Raw genomic sequence first — 17,598 nt, forward strand, 5'->3', positions numbered from 1 at the left:
GAGTCCTAACACCTCTTAAAATGTGCACAGAAAAATCACAGGAATCATGATATTATTGATATAATTTTGACAATCATGTACTATGAATTATCCATCTTTTTAAAATTATGCTCTGGCCCAGAAGGGTGTGGTTTAGGTTCCAAAACACATGGTGGAATTTCTGTCTTTCCCCGCCTCCAAGCTCGGCTGCCTTACAGAGGCAGTGCCCCTCCCATTTCCTTCTGGGAGGAAGCCATTTACAACCCCCTGATTTAGCATTTGCCTGAGCCAAGGAAAGTTCATTGTTCTGATTCCTGCAATCTCAGGTACCCCTCCCCTAATTCAATCAGAGAGGTGTAATCCCCTTTCGGTGGGGGCAGGAGAAGACAGGCCAGGCCTGTGAATGCAGTTGCTGGGCAAGTTTCAACTCCTGTCGGGGGTAGTTGCCGGGCTGAATTCAATCTCTTTCAATCACTTTTGTTCCCATTTTTCTTCATTCAAATCAAACTTACAATTTTGACACATGCAGCTAGAACGCTGATTCTAAGTTCAAAACTATGACATTTAAACAGTTGCAACCTATGTGACACTCCAAAGTAAATCACTCATTTATTTTAAACATTTCGATTTTAGTGGCTTTAAGTCCAATTTCACTTAAGCTGCTGACATCCACAGCTCAGCCAGTTTTGTTATGAACATTATTTTAGGCTCTTCATCTTTCCAGATTTTGTATGCACACAAGACTTCATTCTGCCAGATGTCTGCTGGTGTTAAGTAAGATTTTTGAATATCTTGCGATGTTTGAAATAGGCATTTTGAGCTTTGATTCCGAGAAACAAAGGTGATTTCAAAGCGCTTTTTTGAGCTAACAGGCACTGCTGTTTTTCCTTTGGCACCACGTTTCACTCATGATGCTTCCGGCCCATCACAATCGCACTGGTGGGTGGCAGGTCAGGCGACCATTTTGGTGTGCGCAAAACTGCGCGGTTTTCTTGGATTCTGGCGCAAATTTGGGCTTTTTGGCCATCTTGGATTTTATAAGCCCACAGCACCAAATGTTGTAGCATAATAATTCAAACGTGGGTCAAGACACCTGACAGTGAGGAAGGAGGTGAACCAGTTTAGGAGTGTACCTGAGAGTTACTTACTTCGCGTGGGATAGTATGATGACAATGGTGTGGTTGATGTAGTTGAAGGCTGCTGAGAGGTTAAGGAATATCGGTGGGGCTGTGTTTCCATTGTCAGTGATGTTGTGGAGGTCATCAAGGATATGAACTGTAGCAGTCTTGGTGCTTTGTCCAGCTTGAAAGCTAGATTAGAAATGGTTGAGGAGATTGTTTGTGGTAATGGGCCTCATTACGACCCCTGCGCTAAACCATGGTGCTATTAGCACCATGGTCCATGCCGAGGTCCGCCATGGTGAATGGCGAAATTACTGCCCCATTCCAAGGTTGGCGGGGCGGTAATTCCCCATTCACCATGGGCCCTTCCCAATTCCCATTTTTGCCCCATCGGGCTCAATGGGAATGGGGAAGGTGCTAAGGACGGTGCCGCAAATTGCGGCACCGTACTTAGCACCAAGGTCCCTTTGCGGCACCCTACTTTAACGGCTGGTAAAACCAGCTGTTAAGGTCGGGTCCCGCAAAGGGACCTCATAATTAGGCGCTAATAGGTTAACGGCGCCACAGCCTTTTACGGCGCCGTTAACCCATTAGCGCCTGGGTCGTAATGAGGCACAATGTGTTTTTGGAGTTGGGTTATGAAGAAGTGTTCCCTGATTCAGGGGAGCTATGGCCAGATAGTGATGGGGGGGTACATTTCTGGGAGTGTGGGGTGAGGGAGATTTTTTTGAGGATGGGGAGATTTGTGCACATTTGAGTGCAGGCAGAATATAACCATGTGAGGGGCATGCGTTGATGATGTTAAACCAGTGTGGAGTGGGGACGGTGATGCAATTGGATGTGGCTTGAGGTGGGCATGTTTCACCTAGGATGTTTGCATGTTTTATTTTGGCAGTGATGTTGATGAGGGTTTCCCTCTTGATGGGGTGGAATGTGTACAACATGTCAGAATTTTGTGAGTGCAGTAATGGGAGTGGGATTAAAGAAGGTACGGCTTGTCTGATGTGCATTTTAAAGTTGAAGTAGTCCATGAGTTGGCTGCATATTAAAGTGAAGATCAAGGAGTGATAGGTCGCCTTCCCCTACCTAAAGACCCTGAGTCGCACAGGGTTATGTCCAAGGTAGCCTCATGTAAATTTCAGGTTACACATTCCACACCTGATTCACACACGTATATTACTTATACGCTTTTCAATTTATTATTCAAAAAGGAATACCATATATTTCATTTCATGCACTGTGTCTTTCGTGATTCGATCTTAGCAAGCTGGTGAGGCAAAGAAGCTTCACTTGGCTCAATTCGCAATAGGATTGATACGCCCTGTAAGACCCCGGATCGGTACGCATGGACTATGGCCCATGCTGCAGCCACAGCACAACATCAATAAATGGAAGTGTCTCCACTTTAAATCCATCGCTATTGCGAATTGAGCCAAGTGAAGCTTCTTTGCCTCACCAGCTTGCTAAGATCGAATCACGAAAGACACAGTCCAGTCAGTGTGGAAGTTGGGATTGCGTTTTGGGTGGTGGTAAATGAAGCAGATAAATGTGAGGTTTGTGTGTGATGGAGCCGAGCAAGTGAGAGAGAGATCTTCAAAGGAAGTGTGTGCATAGTCTATGCGTTTTCCGACTGTGAACATGTCTTTATAAATGATGGCAATGGGCAATGCCACCACCATATTTGTGTGGGTGGTCTCTGTAGTGAATGAGCTAGTTAGTGGGGAACATTTCAGGGATAAGAGGGATAATATGTGTAAGGTGGGCTTTCAGCTGTGTTCCTGTTAGAAAACGTATATCTGGGGAGTTAGTGCTAATTAACTCATTGATTTCATGCGTGTGCAATTGCAGAGTGGCAGATGACCAGAATGCAGGTGCATGTGATTGCTTCAGTGGACTGCTGTGTTGGAGTTTAATTTGAATGTTGTTTATGGTTTTGTTTGAGGCACTGTGAGAAACCTGAGGGTATTCTCCCGCCTGATCCCCATGAGACCTCTGCGCAGGTGGCCAGGGACAGGCCATCGCTTTTGGATCCTGACCGTGGAGGTTTTGGACACAGACAGATTCTTAAGTTGAACACTTTGACTCTGACTTTCCTTAGTTTTATTTCAGTAGGGAAATCCCACAATAGTATACTAGGGCAAGATTGGCCTTTTTCCATCCTGACTTTTAAGTTATTAAAGTGTTTTATTTCTTTTTCAGAATTTGTTGTCAGTGTCTTCCTTCACAATACCTTCACAGCACCCAGTGGCAAACAGGAAACAAAGAATGACACAGAGAAAGGGATTAGCACCAACCCTTAGCTCTGCCTTCCCGTAACAGGGGCTACAGGGAACAAAGAATGCTCTGGTCACCTAGGCAAATTGACTCCCTAGGAAAAGTGTTTATATCTCAAAGTAATCTTAAAGTAATTCAGCAAGAAATTGATATAAATCTCTCTGAGGTAGCAGCATAGTCACAGCAGTATGAGGCACAGGCTAATTGCTCATGTGTGCATGGAGTTTATTGTGAATCATCACATGCATGTATTTTGCTCAGGTACAATTTGTGCCTTATGTGGTTTTCCAATGTTACTTAACATCTTTGTAAATCAGGATGTATATGTTATCAGCATTCAAGTACTGTGTGGTATTTTCAAAATGCATGAATAATAAAATGGAAATGAACAATTAACTTACTTTTTTCCCTTACTGTTTTATGTGATTTTAGATCTGTAGCAGAAGCTCTGAAAACAGGTGCCACAGTTGAGCCAGAATATTTTGATCAGGTCACCCTCTACTTTAGTGATATTGTAGGATTCACAACAATATCCGCTCTGAGTGAACCCATAGAAGTGGTGGATCTCTTAAACGACCTGTATTCGCTGTTTGATGCCGTTCTTGGCAATCATGATGTTTACAAGGTAAGATGGAAACAGAAGGAGAGGATTAACAATGCCGAGATTAATCATTCATATTTTAATTTTATGTTTCAGAAGAAGCATCTAGAAACCAAAAGAGGTGACATTTTTGCATTACCTTGTGTGCATTAATAATGTGTTAATGACTGTATTTTAAGCATGAAGCAAAATGTGTGATAATATTTATTTAGTATCTATGGTAACATGGTACGATCTGTGTGAAAATTAGGTTAACCTTTTTTGAAGGAATTCTTGAATGATGATTTGAAAATGAAAAAAAAATAACGTAAATATTTTTTCCTTTACATTTATTTTAATTAAAAACCCAGAAATAGTCATGGAATCTGGCAAGTTCTTCTTTCTTTTTCGTTTTAACAAGCTGACTTTTTTACGACAAATTGAAAAAGGAAGAAAGCCGCTGTTCTTAAAAAACTGTTAGTTCTAGTACCATGACAAAAGCCAAATTGACAAGGTATTTAATTGTCCAAATAACTTCCAATCAAGCCCAAAAAATATGGAAACAACTGTTCATCCTGAGGGAAAATCCCCAAAAGATGCACTTTAAAATATTTGTTTTCAAACAATCCAAAATCAAATGCAATGAACAAATAAATGCAGTATAAAATCAACTGGATTCAGCATGTGAAATGTGTCAAGAGATCCAGATTTTCCATCAAGTTCTCTGTGTAAAGGATGTGGAAAACTCAATCAAAAACAAAGAAAAACACAACAAAATGAAGAAAAAACAAACCCAAACAGAAAGGAAAGTTCTGCATCAAAAACTGATGGGAGCTGCATCTACAGCACAAAATACAGGTTTGCATACTCACAAACAGCACACACATATGATTCCCGGAAACCACTTTGTAAACAGTGTTTTGAAACGTTATTATTTTCAAACCCTTTATCACTACTATATGAATATTTTAGAAGTTGTCAAACTTTCCTAGCAAGTTTTTAAACTTACTTTTTAACCCTAAACTGGGGTTTTTGTATGACTTTATTATGTCATTGTTTTTTTAACTGACAAAGTTCTTTCTATGATTCAATAAATGTTTATCCTAAATCACCCAAAACCAAGAGAAAAGTAAGAGAAAGCTCAGGAAACAAAAGCTGACCAAATGCATTAATGAAATTAACTACACTTGACAGCAAAAAAGAAATACTTTAATGTTTGTGAAATGAACACATTATTGCATGACAAAACATATGTGAAGGCATCATGAAGCAAGACACAGACAACAGATTCAGAATTCAAAATGAAAACACTTAACTTAAATGTCAGGATGGAGAAAGGCCTAACCTGCCCTATGCTAAGGTGGAATTACCCTAGCTAAATGAACCTGAGGAAAGTCTGAGTTAAAGAGTTCAAATTAAGAATCTGTCTGTGTCCAAAATCTATACCTACCCTCACAACTAATATATACAATGGGCCTCATTACGACCCAGGCGGTAAGGGGTTTACGCCAGCGTTAACAGCGCCGACCCTTACCGCCTGAGTACGAGGTCCCTTAGCGCCATGGCGGATTTAACACCTGCTTTTAGCAGGTGTTAAAATCCATGGCGCTAAGGGACCATGGAGTTAACGCCTTCCCCACTCCCATTATGCCCTATGGGGCAAAAATGGGAATGGGGAAGGGTAAATGGGGATTTGGGATTTACCGCCCCGCCAAGGTCGGAATGGGGCGGTAAGTCCGCCAACCACCATGGCGGAATTGCAACCTTAGCGCCATGGACCAAGGTCGTAATGAGGGCCAATGTGTAGGGATGTCAGCAACCAAAAGAAACAGTATCCAACATAAAGTTCTGAGCTTCTTCCAGCTCACAGCTTCCTTTCAGCTCCCATCCCCAAGTGTAAAACAGTGCCACCAAAAGTGTCAAAATTACCTTTCTTAAGCTAAGAATGATGGTTTTAACCAGTACTCAGGCTTACCTACCGCCAGTTCCAACAAAAAAAGAAGATTGAGACTTTGTCCTCAAGTCAGTAAATCTTTCAAGCTGCAGTGTTCCCTTCATCAAGACTTAGTTTCAGCATCATAAAAATATCCTTTGTTTTTTTAGGGTTTTTTGCCACACTTGTGCCCTCTTTTATGGTTGGCTTTTCATGTGAATATCTTGACTTTGGTTCATTTTTATAGTTCCATTCACTTTAGAGTTCAGCATAAAATGGTTTTCATAGGGTTTAAAGTTTTGTTAATTTTAGAATTCAGCATACAGTGGCTGTACTTGAATTTAAAGTTCTGTTTACTTCTGAACTCAATATATAACAATTCTGCTTATTTGTAAAGTTTTCATTCAGTTTGGTATTCAATACACATGGGTTGTATTTGTAACACACTTTCAATTCAACCCGCTGTTTTCTCAAACATGCGACTACTCCGATACAAAGTATTCCTGGTATTTCAATATTTGACAATGGTTTAAACTGCAGACATTCGAAAAACGTGTTTCCATAAACACCTGACCACTCTGATACAAAGTATTCCTCTGGAATGGAAAAGTTAAAATGTTCACACACAGGGTTTCTCATTCGTTAGAAACTCACGAGTCACATTCACAGCCTTCCCAGCAGCGTAGATCACACAGGCGTCTGCTTTTCATGTCAGGGGTCCAACTCCTACCCCTCAGGCACTCCTGTGTCGACCTCTTACCACAGGGAACAAGAATCTTCAACACAAGGACAAGGGACAGCTTCTCCATACGGCTCCCTTCACAACGTTCGGTCTGACCCATGGAGCCCCAGCTCTCACGCCACGCTTCCATAGCTGATCTCTCTCTGCAGACCTGAGCATCTTGGTGTGATTCTCACATAAGGCCCCCCACTGATTGGACCAGCCTCCCTGCTGCTTCACCTGTCGCTCTCTTTGCTGCTGGGCTGGTCTCCGTTTATACACCTGCAGCCCCTTGACAGGCTGCATCTGGGAATGTCCAATAAGCCCCGCCTGACCAAATAAAAGGGACATGTCATCCCTCACAGTTCTTAGCAGGCATATTCCTCGTCTCAGTACAAGAGTGGTAAAACAGTGTAGTCTTCATTGCTCTTAGTTGCCTCTTCGTCGTCCATTTCTGTCAAGTGTCATATGTGGAGAAATTAGGGGAACTGCCTTATAACAGCCCATGAAAGTTGGGGAAGGGCTGGGTTGGTTGTCAATAGGGAAAGGGGGATACCATGTCTTACCCAAGGGCACCCCACTCGCAGTCCCCAAGGACTCTCCGCCAGGTGATCCTCCCTCGCTTCTCCGCCCCCAGTGTCAAGATCCAATAGAGATGGCTTTTCCCTGACCACCTGGGGGTTAGGAGTAAGAATACCCTCCGGTTTCTCAAACATATTATTGTATTGAATGATTTCATTTTAAACCATTACGCACTACTAGATTAACTATTTGAGTCAGTCTTAGATGAATCTCCGGCCATGTACTGGGTGCATCGCCGCAGCTTGTTAAACCCGCAAATCGCTTAACGGTTTGCTTACTGATTCGCGGTGGTAACTAAAACAAGTCCAGGAGCGGAGTTGGTGAGGAGAGTTGAGTCTGCAGGAGTCTCTCTCCCCTTTCTACTACGTTATTCTGTGCGTGGAAGGACTTATAAAACCGCCAACCAGAGCGGGGCGTTGAGCGGAGTTGGTGACGAGAGTTGAGTCTGCAGGAGTCCTCGGGAGCCCAAGGAGCCATGGGCTCTAGCGGGAAACCTGCACGGCTCCCTCCTCGCCCAGACCGGAAAGGTGTGCGAAACGAGAACCCAAGTGAGGCAATGGCAGAAATAGACGGGGAGCAGAACCGCCGCCGCCTGAGAAGTGATAATCTGTCTTCAAAAAAGCTGGCACTGGCGAATACAGTTCACGTAATCACCACAGACACAGTCACTCAAGGGCTCGGCGCACACGATGCAGACAACTTGGACTTAACAAATAACATGGATGAAGTAGGTGAAGTGCAAGCGCTATCAGCCCATTTACACGGAGTGCAAACACAAAACACACAATTCGAACAATCAGAACAATTGGAACTCAGCGGAGAAAAGCGGCACCCACCTTATGACGACACAGGCAGATCCTCGCTAACCACCGGTACGGCGAGTGGGTCTCAGGCAGGGGCAGCCGAAGGGCGGCAACTGACGGACCCTGAGCGGGTGTGCTGTAGTGAGGAGGCATCTGAAAGCGGGACCGGGAGGCCCAGGGTGCTGGTAAACGAGCTGCTCAACAGTCTCCCGGTGCTCGTACGAGAGCGGACGAGCACTCCACGGAGAGGGGAGAGGCCGGCCAGCGATGTCAGCCGGAATAGGCCAAGGAGCCCCTATAGACACATCAAAGCAGCTACTCTGGCTGATTCCGACGAGACAACTAGCCTCGCTGCTCAAAGCGAACTATTGGGTAGAGGGAAAGAAGCAGAGGAAGGAGAATTGTGTATCTTGAATTCAGAGGATCATCAATAGACCAAAAAGCTAGTGTGTACCACGGCACTAGTACACAGGGATTTTGGATCAGCCCACACCCCAAACAGTACTGTCACCATCCAAGAGAGTGACGAGAGTGAGAATGAAGATGAATTGAGGGAAAGTGAAGATATTTACGCAGGTTCGGATCTAGAAGAAGACCCCGAGATAAGGAGAGATATAACAAAAACGATAAAAAGAAAAACTCCTATGAAACAAAAAAAATTAAAAACTCAAAAGAAAAATCAACAGTACATAAAGAATCTAAAAACAAAACAGAACAAACATGAACACGTAGACTTTAAACTGGTCAAAGGAAGACCAGGAGCATCAAATCGATCCCAGAAACCACAGAAAAGAATCATGACACAATCAAAAGGATTGCCAAACCCCCTGATATCGGGTACTGTGAAAGCATGTTTCTTAAATCATCAGAAAAGAAAACTAGACTCAGACATTGAACTTTCCGATGCAGAAATGTTGGAAGCGGTGCAGGATGCCTCTCCAGTCAATAAACATCAAAAGACAGATACAGAACGAAATTCAGAGGTAAACCAAGGCCCCACAGAACCTCAATTGCCACAGATTTTATTGGCAAAAAGAAATGCAGCTTTGGCAATCCGATTGCAAAAAGAGAAAACTCAGACAAATGTGCGGATGAAAGATCAACAAGGCCCGACCAACCAAGGACAAGCAAATCCACCAACACAGGATGTGGTCCAGCAAATACACAAGCAGGGCGAAGTAGAGGCCAAGTAGAGGGAACACCGAAGATGCAAGATGAGGTACCAAACCCTCAAGAACAAACATCAAAAGAGGGAACGCCTAACCTTAAACAGCCGGTCCGAACTAATGATTCACGACTCAGTGACTCTCGTCTTGACTGGTCAAAAATTCATCTTAACACAGGTCTCAAACCAAGTACTCTAGAGAAATCAAGGAATCATCACGACACGAAACACCACAGAGAAAGATACAGAAGTCAATCAATACGGACCACGATAGAAGGGGACCAACAGGGAATCGGGTCCAGTGAAATTTCGATCATTGAAACGACCGGTACGCCGGGAACCCAAGGAAGTACAACCCAATCACCTAAAAACAGAAGGCTAAGCAAAATATTAACAACAACCCAAAAGGACTCACCAAACAAAAAAACGGATATGCTAAATATCATGTGAGCCATTACAATTGCCTTAAACCCTTGTACGAGGCAATAAAAGATGGAGTACATGACAACACTTCAATTTTGGCAACACTGTCCACAAAACTGATTCACATTGAAGCCTACATTACCGCACTAGAAGAAAGAAATATGTATCAACAAAAAGGCATGGAAAAAGAAGTCGGAGCTCTGAAAAAACAGTTAGAGTGTATACAAACAGGGAAGGAAAAACAAATCGTAACATCTAAATCCAATCAGGTCAGGAGCCAGCACATTGAAATTGTGGAAATCCCGGATGCACCGATAGAGACAAAAGAAAAGAGTGCCATTTCACCAAGGCGGAACCATTTATACCCAATCAAATTGGGCCTCCCAAAGCAACCAACATCAGGAACCCCTGTGACGCTAAAACTAACTAACGGAGACCAGACACTAAACCCGTCGCGAGAGGAAAAGGGTAATCATCAGGATTCGAACAGGTGAAATGGGAAGAACTCATGCAAAACCAAAGAAATGCAAGAAAGCACGATACAACCAAAAAATATGGAGGAGATGACGAGCTCACCAAGATCCGTAGAAGACTTCTTGAAAGACACAAATTTAATGAACCTCTCCCAACACTGGGAAACAAACACTATTAACCAAGACCAAGAAAAACTGACTATGGACCCTGAAAAAAAATCAAGTAAATCAGATAAGGGCGAGATAACACGAAAGAACCGGTAAAAGTTCCTAAAGTTACGGAACATGGGACGACAACGGAGTCGCAAGAGCAAATAGAGAATAATGCTCAAAAAACAAAGAGAAGACGGAGAAGTGACTCTGATAGCAAAGAAAATGAGAAAATCTCAAGCTCGCATGAAACGTTAGATCTGGCTAGCGACTCAAAAAGAGCCCACATGCACCGAAGTAAAAATACAAAATCAGAAGATGAAGAGCGCATATTCAAAGTGGAGAAATCAAAAAAAATATCAGGTTACATTATTTTGAATAGGAAAACAATCTTAAAAATAATGAGTAAGATGAGCACATTGAAAAACATTAAAACCGGAGATATCACTCTAGTTGAACCGTACCACAGAGGAACGATCGCAAAAGCATATGTACACATCAAAGTGAGGGAGACCCGGCAAATTGGCGCTAACGCAGCGAGAGAAATGGAACAATACGGATTTCTATTGACGGAAATAAAACTTGAGAGTCCAAAGGTGACCATAACACCTTATTCAAAAGGCAAGGACGACCGGAAGTACCGATTTATATCTAGAAAGGAAGAGGCCTATCGAGATAATCGGATAGGTAAATGGCAGAGCGAAAAGAAATATGACCGAGAGAGTGGGCAGTCCCACCGAGATTACTCAAACCTTCGGCATCAATGGTCACGTCACGAGAAAAATAAGAACAACCTACAGCCAAAGGGTGAAAGACATGAGATAACACCATGCGATAATATCTTACGCACAAGACCTGAAGCTGTTCACAGGCACCGTCGACATAGCCAAAATCCAACATCACATAATCAATCAACTGAGAGAAGAAGCAACGCAGATCGAGCGACAGCAAAAGATACGATATCAGTGAAAGGACCATGGGCATGGTTGAAATCAACTTTGAACCCTAAAGCGGAGAAATATCAATCAAATGAGACCCCGCAATCAACTAGCAAAGGAACAACCATCATTCTGGATGAAAGAAGCATCAAGAGATATGCTTTGGGGTCGTGGAATACACAGGGTCACAGCCACTTGACCATACCGGGAGACGTCGATTTAGGTCAATTCGATATCCTATGTCTCCAAGAGACATGGCTCCAAGATACACCAGCTTTAGATGGGTTTGCAGTTGAAATATCTCCAGCAAGAAAGGGCCTCTTGGGGCGCCCGTTGTTGGGTCTCCTGACAGCAATAAGAATGACAGAACCGACGAAGTTAAAGGAAACGTATGAGATGTTGGTCATTTTAACATCATGGAACCACCAAACGAATCTACCGAAGAAGATGTTCACCAAGCAACTGATTATTATAAACACCTATTGGAACCCCCAACGAATGACAACTAAAGCCTATTGTAATAGCATTGTAATAGCATAGGGGAAACACTAGACTGGATATACACAGAGTACAATAACTTTGATCTAATAGTGTGTGGAGACTTGAACGCAAACTGTAACAAACTAAATAAGAACAAAAAGAGGAAAGGCCTGGTGGGTGATGGCAAAACCAAGAAACCTGCACAACATTGCAGCATTGTTCCCAAAACAAATGAATATTCCAACATGGGAACATCTAAACTCTAGCGCTACCCTAGATTACATATATGTAACCAGCAGCCTTCTTCCCAAGATCCTATAATACAAAGTCCAAAGAACAATTTACAGTGACCATAATCTCTTGATCTGCACATGGCAAGGTCTTCAACTACAGAAAGAGTCATATACTTTAACGTCATATACTTTAACGTCGAGCTAAACAACCAACAATCTAGGGTCCGCCTAATGGAAGAAGAAGTTCTAAAGCTAACGCCGAAATATGATCTCCCAGATCCCAATGATAAACAAGAGCCTGTAGTGCGACAGAATTACTTAACATTACTAACTCCTTATAGAAGACCGGTTATAAACCACTCAAATAAGAAGGAGGGTACGAACCATGTCTACAACAAATTGGTGGTGGAAAAAAGGAAAATAGTTCAAAAATGGAAGAAAAATGCAAAATAAATGAACACACATGAAGCATGGGAAAAACGGCAAAGCAAAAAAAAGGTGTATAACGATTGGTTAAAACACCATAGATTGCTCCTATATCAAAAAGATGCTGAAAACATGTTGAGATGTCTAAGCACAAAAAAATCATCAGATTTTTGGGCATTAATTAAATCTTCGAACTCAACAAAAACATCAGAACTTTTGAACGCGGTCCCAGAGGAAAAATGGCAATCATACTTAGCGGCTCAATTTGATTTGCCGCAATCGAATCGATCGGAAGAAGAACTTGATACCAAGTCCACATGGGTCTATGTATCAAATACAGTTGACATCGAAACTACTATCAATAACCTGAAAACATCGAGAGCACCGGGACCAGATGGCCTAACCAATTTGGACTTGAAACAATCGCCAGAAGCATGGGCGGGGATCCTCAGTAAAATATTCATCCACTGCAGTCAAACAAAAATGGTTCCTGAAACGTGGCTAAAGGCCATAATTGTTACGGTGTATAAAAAAGGTGGAAGAGAAGATCCAGAAAGCTATAGGCCCATAGCGCTCTTGGACATTGTGGGGAAAATTTACGCTATACAATTGCTACATCATTTTTGAACTTGGGCAAAAAATGCACCCTGTACAGACACCTTCCAAACCGTGTTTCAAAAAAATGAAGGCACTGCAATAAACATCTTAAAGGCAAAAATCAGCGAAGGCGCACCAAAAGCGTACCTCGCATTTGTAGACTTATCGAAAGCATTTGATAAAATAGACCGGGAGAAACTATGGTCCAAACTACACAACTGGAAATGCCCAACGTCAATTTTGGATCCCATAAAAGCTCTTCACACCAATACCAAAATCAGAGTGAAATTGAGTAAACAAGGAGTCTTGTCCGAGGAGATTCCAGTAAAGAGAGAAGTCAAACAAGGCTGTCCTTTAGCGCCAGCTCTCTTCATCGCCTTTCTTGGTGATTACCAACCACATGAGGAAAATATAAGAGCATTTCCACCTAAAATTGGGAAGGTGCCGATCTCGCGACTCCTTTACGCAGACGACGCCATTATAATCGACCAAACCCAAATTGGCCTACAAAGGAAATTATCAAATCTGGCAAGATATACCAAAGAAAACAATTTGGAAATCAATATAGCGAAAACGAAAATACTGGTCTTAGAGAAAGCAACGAAGAGGACAGTAAGACACCGGAAATGGTTTCTTTAGGGAACCAAACTTGAAGTCATCGATCAGTTCAAATATCTAGGGGTGCATATTGACAGCTCGCCCACAGACAAGTCAATGCAAGGTCAATTATGGGTAAAGGCGAAAAGACTAACTGCGCAAACTAGATTAATAGACAAAAAATTGGGAAAATGTTCCCTCCTTCCAGCGATAAATTTCTATAAAGCAAAGGTCGTCCCAACAATCATCTACGGCATGGAAACCTCACTGAATACTCCAAGAGAGATATGGCAAAAGCTGGAAGGACTTGTTTGGAAATCGTTCCTAGGTCTGCCAAAGTCAACCTCCATGCCAGTGATTAGGCGAGAACTGGGTCTAGTCTCTTTGTCATCTTTAGTAGACCAGAGTAAAATGAGACTATATAGAAAAATCATCATGGCGGACACCCTCCCAATTTACTCCATAATCGCAGAAGAGCTCAAAAGTGGAACGTGGAAAGCACTCAACAAGTGGGAGTTAACCCTTCAGGAAACTCTCGGAGAAATATCATGTTCGGAAGAAGATCTGAAGACCAACCCATACCGGGTAAAAAGAAAAATGGAGCTCATGGACTGGATCAAGACGATAGACACAGCCAGTGCAAAGCTACTAACCCATCTTCCACCGACTTTCAACAAAGTCAAGAAACCCTTGAACTACTGTACAAAATTCCCAAATAAAAACATGCGATCAACATTTTTGAAAGCCAGACTAAATCTGCTGATGACACATGAAATCCTGGCAATCTGGCCAACGAAATCAGATAACAGCTGTCGCCTATGTAAAGAGAAAGAGCAAGTTGAAACACTGAAACATCTAGTGTTAAGATGCCCTAAGACACAGCAAAACAGAGATAAATATCTTCAATCATGTCTACAAGGGGCAGTGACGCTAGATGAAGCGACAGTCTGGAACAGGCTAATGTCAGGAGAGACAACGAGATGGACTTTAACCATGGTGAAGCTAATAGAACTAGCCTTGAAATCTATCGCCAACTCTACGATAGAGGGAGACAATCTATGAAAACGAGAAAAATTGATTATATGAGAAGCAAACGATTCTTGTAAAAATCAAAAAACATCTTTTTGATTAAAATTCAAGTAAATAAAAAATAAAAATAAAATGGTGGAATTGTGCACCTTAAAATGTACTTTTCTGGTCCTTTGGTGATGAACTTTTCTAGCAGTAATTTATTTTTAATCCTGTGTGTCTTGTTGTCTGAGAATGCTTCCACACTGAACACAGTGTACAGTGCATATTAATTATGTTTTTGTTAGAATGCCATGATATTGTAATTGTAATAGTTTATTTTTACAAGTGAAGTGCTTCAAAGCGCTTCAAGGCAGGAAGGGAGCAAGGGAATACAGTAGACATTCTTAGGCCTTGAGATTTCCGAATGATCTAACAAAGAAGTAAATAGGGTGGTGGATCATTTCTCCTAGTGCAAGTGCATGAAGTGATTCAGGCGCAACCAGATTAGGGAGGTGAGACAAGGGCGACAAGACAGAATTTACTAGGCTTAGTAAATTCAGGACATGCAAGTGTACAGACAGAAGAGCAAGTGAGATGGGAGGGGAAGCTAGTGCGCCCAGTCCAGCAGGTTCCTGGGTTAAGTGCAGAGAGGTTAACTCTATCATGGAACCTATGCTGAAAGTGCTGTAGTGCTGACCATAGTGCAGAGGCTTAGAGTTAAGTGCAAAGACTGGCGGGGGGGCTGGGACCTGTAAGGCTCTGGAGGTGAACCAGGCGGCCAGTCAGAAAAGCTGAACAGAGTTAGGGGAGAGATTGAGGAGTGAGCAGGAGAGAAAGAGAGAGGGGGTTAGCAGAGGAGAGGAAGAGAAAGAGAAGAGGAAGGTCTTGAAGAGTTTCTGGAACTTAGGGAAATGTAAAAACATGGTTCTTGTTTACCTGAAAACTTGACAAAAAACTAAAATAATCCTTTCAAGTAAACATAATTATCAAAACAAATCTTTCGGTGAAATTTCCTGGATGTAGTGTTGATCGTTAATTCAAGAAATGAGAATTACCAGTATGACATCACATATTTCACCTTTTGGTCCAAATGTTAGTGCAATGGGAGGTGCAACATCCTCCCAAAGTCTACAACTGCAGGAGAACATGAGGCCGCACAACAATTTGACTGAAAAAAAAATCATATGGGTTGTAATGTGCAATGTTAAACATAAGACTCATTTACCCCAGTTAAAATCATGGTCGTAACTAACATGGTTCATAAAAGTCAAAGGTTAATTCCTGCTAGCTGCAGTGTTAACCTTTTGAAGCTTCTCAACTGATGACAGTGTCAGGTATGGAGCAAATGTTCTCTGAATCAGAAGAGAAAATAGTTTGACTAAAATTGTGGAAGAAATTGTCCTACATACATTCATTTTGTACCAGATGTCCCCAATATTACATAAACAATATTACCAGAGGTACCTGGTAGGGGAAAACGCCCACCAGCATCAACACCACTGGCAGCCAGACATCAACAATGGAATCCAAGCATCTGGTCAGCACTAACATGAGGTGTGCCGAAACCTAAAGCTTGCCCCTGCACCAATGGTTCAGAATGCTGAATCCTATTATGGAGCCAAGGATGCCAGGGTTAAATTTGACCACTGCACCATCTCCTAGATAATTGAATAGTAGATGTACAGCAGTGGTGTCACCTGTGGGTCCTGATGCAATCCATACCATGATGCATAAGGCCCATACCTGGGAACACCAAAGACCCCTCCGGTTGCTCAGAAAATGCATTTCACCTGGTACCCAATGGGCCATCAGACGGAAATAGCCAAGTTGATAGGAAATAGGCAGATCTGTCCTTGTTCTTGTGCACCGGCTCAGAGTGGGGTTAAAACTTGCAATTCCACTCCACCCAGAATATTTAACCATCTAGATACAATTACTGCCCAACTAATAAACATGTAGAATTCTATACACAACAATTCCCGCATTAAAGCAAAACAAATCCTAACGCTTTTTAACTTCATGGAAGATTTTTAAAATTGTATATTTTAGAACTAGTTAGCAATGCATTTCCACATCTGGAAAACCTGAAATAAAAATCCTCTATAACATTTTAGCTCAATATAGCTTTGTAATTTTTCCTATTATCCTAAACATGTTTTAGACCTTTAAAGCTAACAAATTCAACATGTTCAAAGTCCAAACAAATTATTTAACAAATTTGAAATATCAAAACTATACTGAGAGCTTTAAGAATTGCTTGCAGAAGAGCAACTTTCAACTTAAAAATGTTAGAACTTCCTAATTATCAATAAAAATGTGTCCGCAACTGTAAGAAATTATATTTTAATGGGAATAAATGTTGCATTATATTGTTTGCTACCTGTTCCCAAAATATATTTTTAAAAATTACAAATTTGGAAAAAAGTTCTAACTAAATTGTATCACACAAAATATTTGTGGGCACTACTGAACTTGTTGAACGTGCTGTTCTGTGAAAACTAAACCAAACAAACAAGATATACATTGCTCACTACATGAAAGCTGCATAAAAACCTGATCTTGCATAGCCAATTGCAACTGTATTGCTCAGTCATAGAACCCTGAAAATTCTGGCAAGGACTAACAGAATTAGTAGAATGGGACTAACAAATACAGAACTGAAGTGGGGGCTTTAAATAGCAATGAACCTACCCACAATGCCCATGGAACACATGCACCAAATCCTGTAACAAATAATCTTTATGGGATGCAAGCGAGACGGTGGGTTGTTTGGTGAAATGTTTGATGAGTTAACCAACCACTGTCTTTCACATCCCTGGATAGTAGATTTCCAAGAGATACTGAACATGAGCATATGTTTATGGCTCAATGTAATGGCCCAGAAAAGATTTGTATGGGATAGCCACGAATGCCATAAGACTATGTTCGTTCATTGGAGAAGTCAGATCGGAAGCCCTCATAGGAGGACAGGTTTGGGAGCTTTGTCTCATTGTCGGTTTAAGAGAAAATATTCTATCATAGAAGCGACATTGAAAGATCTCCACTACTGACCACCAGTAGCTCATTCCTGTCCCGTCCTAAACCTCCCATTCCTTTCTATTTTCCATCTTTC

The 17,598-nt window shown here is 41.9% G+C and overlaps 1 protein-coding gene across 1 annotated transcript in view; it reads left to right on the top strand.

Annotated features, from left to right (window-relative positions):
- LOC138528419 (retinal guanylyl cyclase 2-like) overlaps nucleotides 1–17,598 on the top strand; it is a 772,203-nt gene that overhangs the window by 562,361 nt on the left and 192,244 nt on the right. The window contains exon 14 of the mRNA XM_069640033.1: nucleotides 3,807–3,999. Coding sequence (XP_069496134.1) covers nucleotides 3,807–3,999 — 193 coding nt within the window. The remainder of the gene's footprint in view (nucleotides 1–3,806; nucleotides 4,000–17,598) is intronic.

Source organism: Ambystoma mexicanum, chromosome 7q (assembly GCF_040938575.1).
Source record: "Ambystoma mexicanum isolate Mex_15411 chromosome 7q, UKY_AmexF1_1, whole genome shotgun sequence".
Taxonomy (NCBI): Eukaryota; Metazoa; Chordata; class Amphibia; order Caudata; family Ambystomatidae; genus Ambystoma; species Ambystoma mexicanum.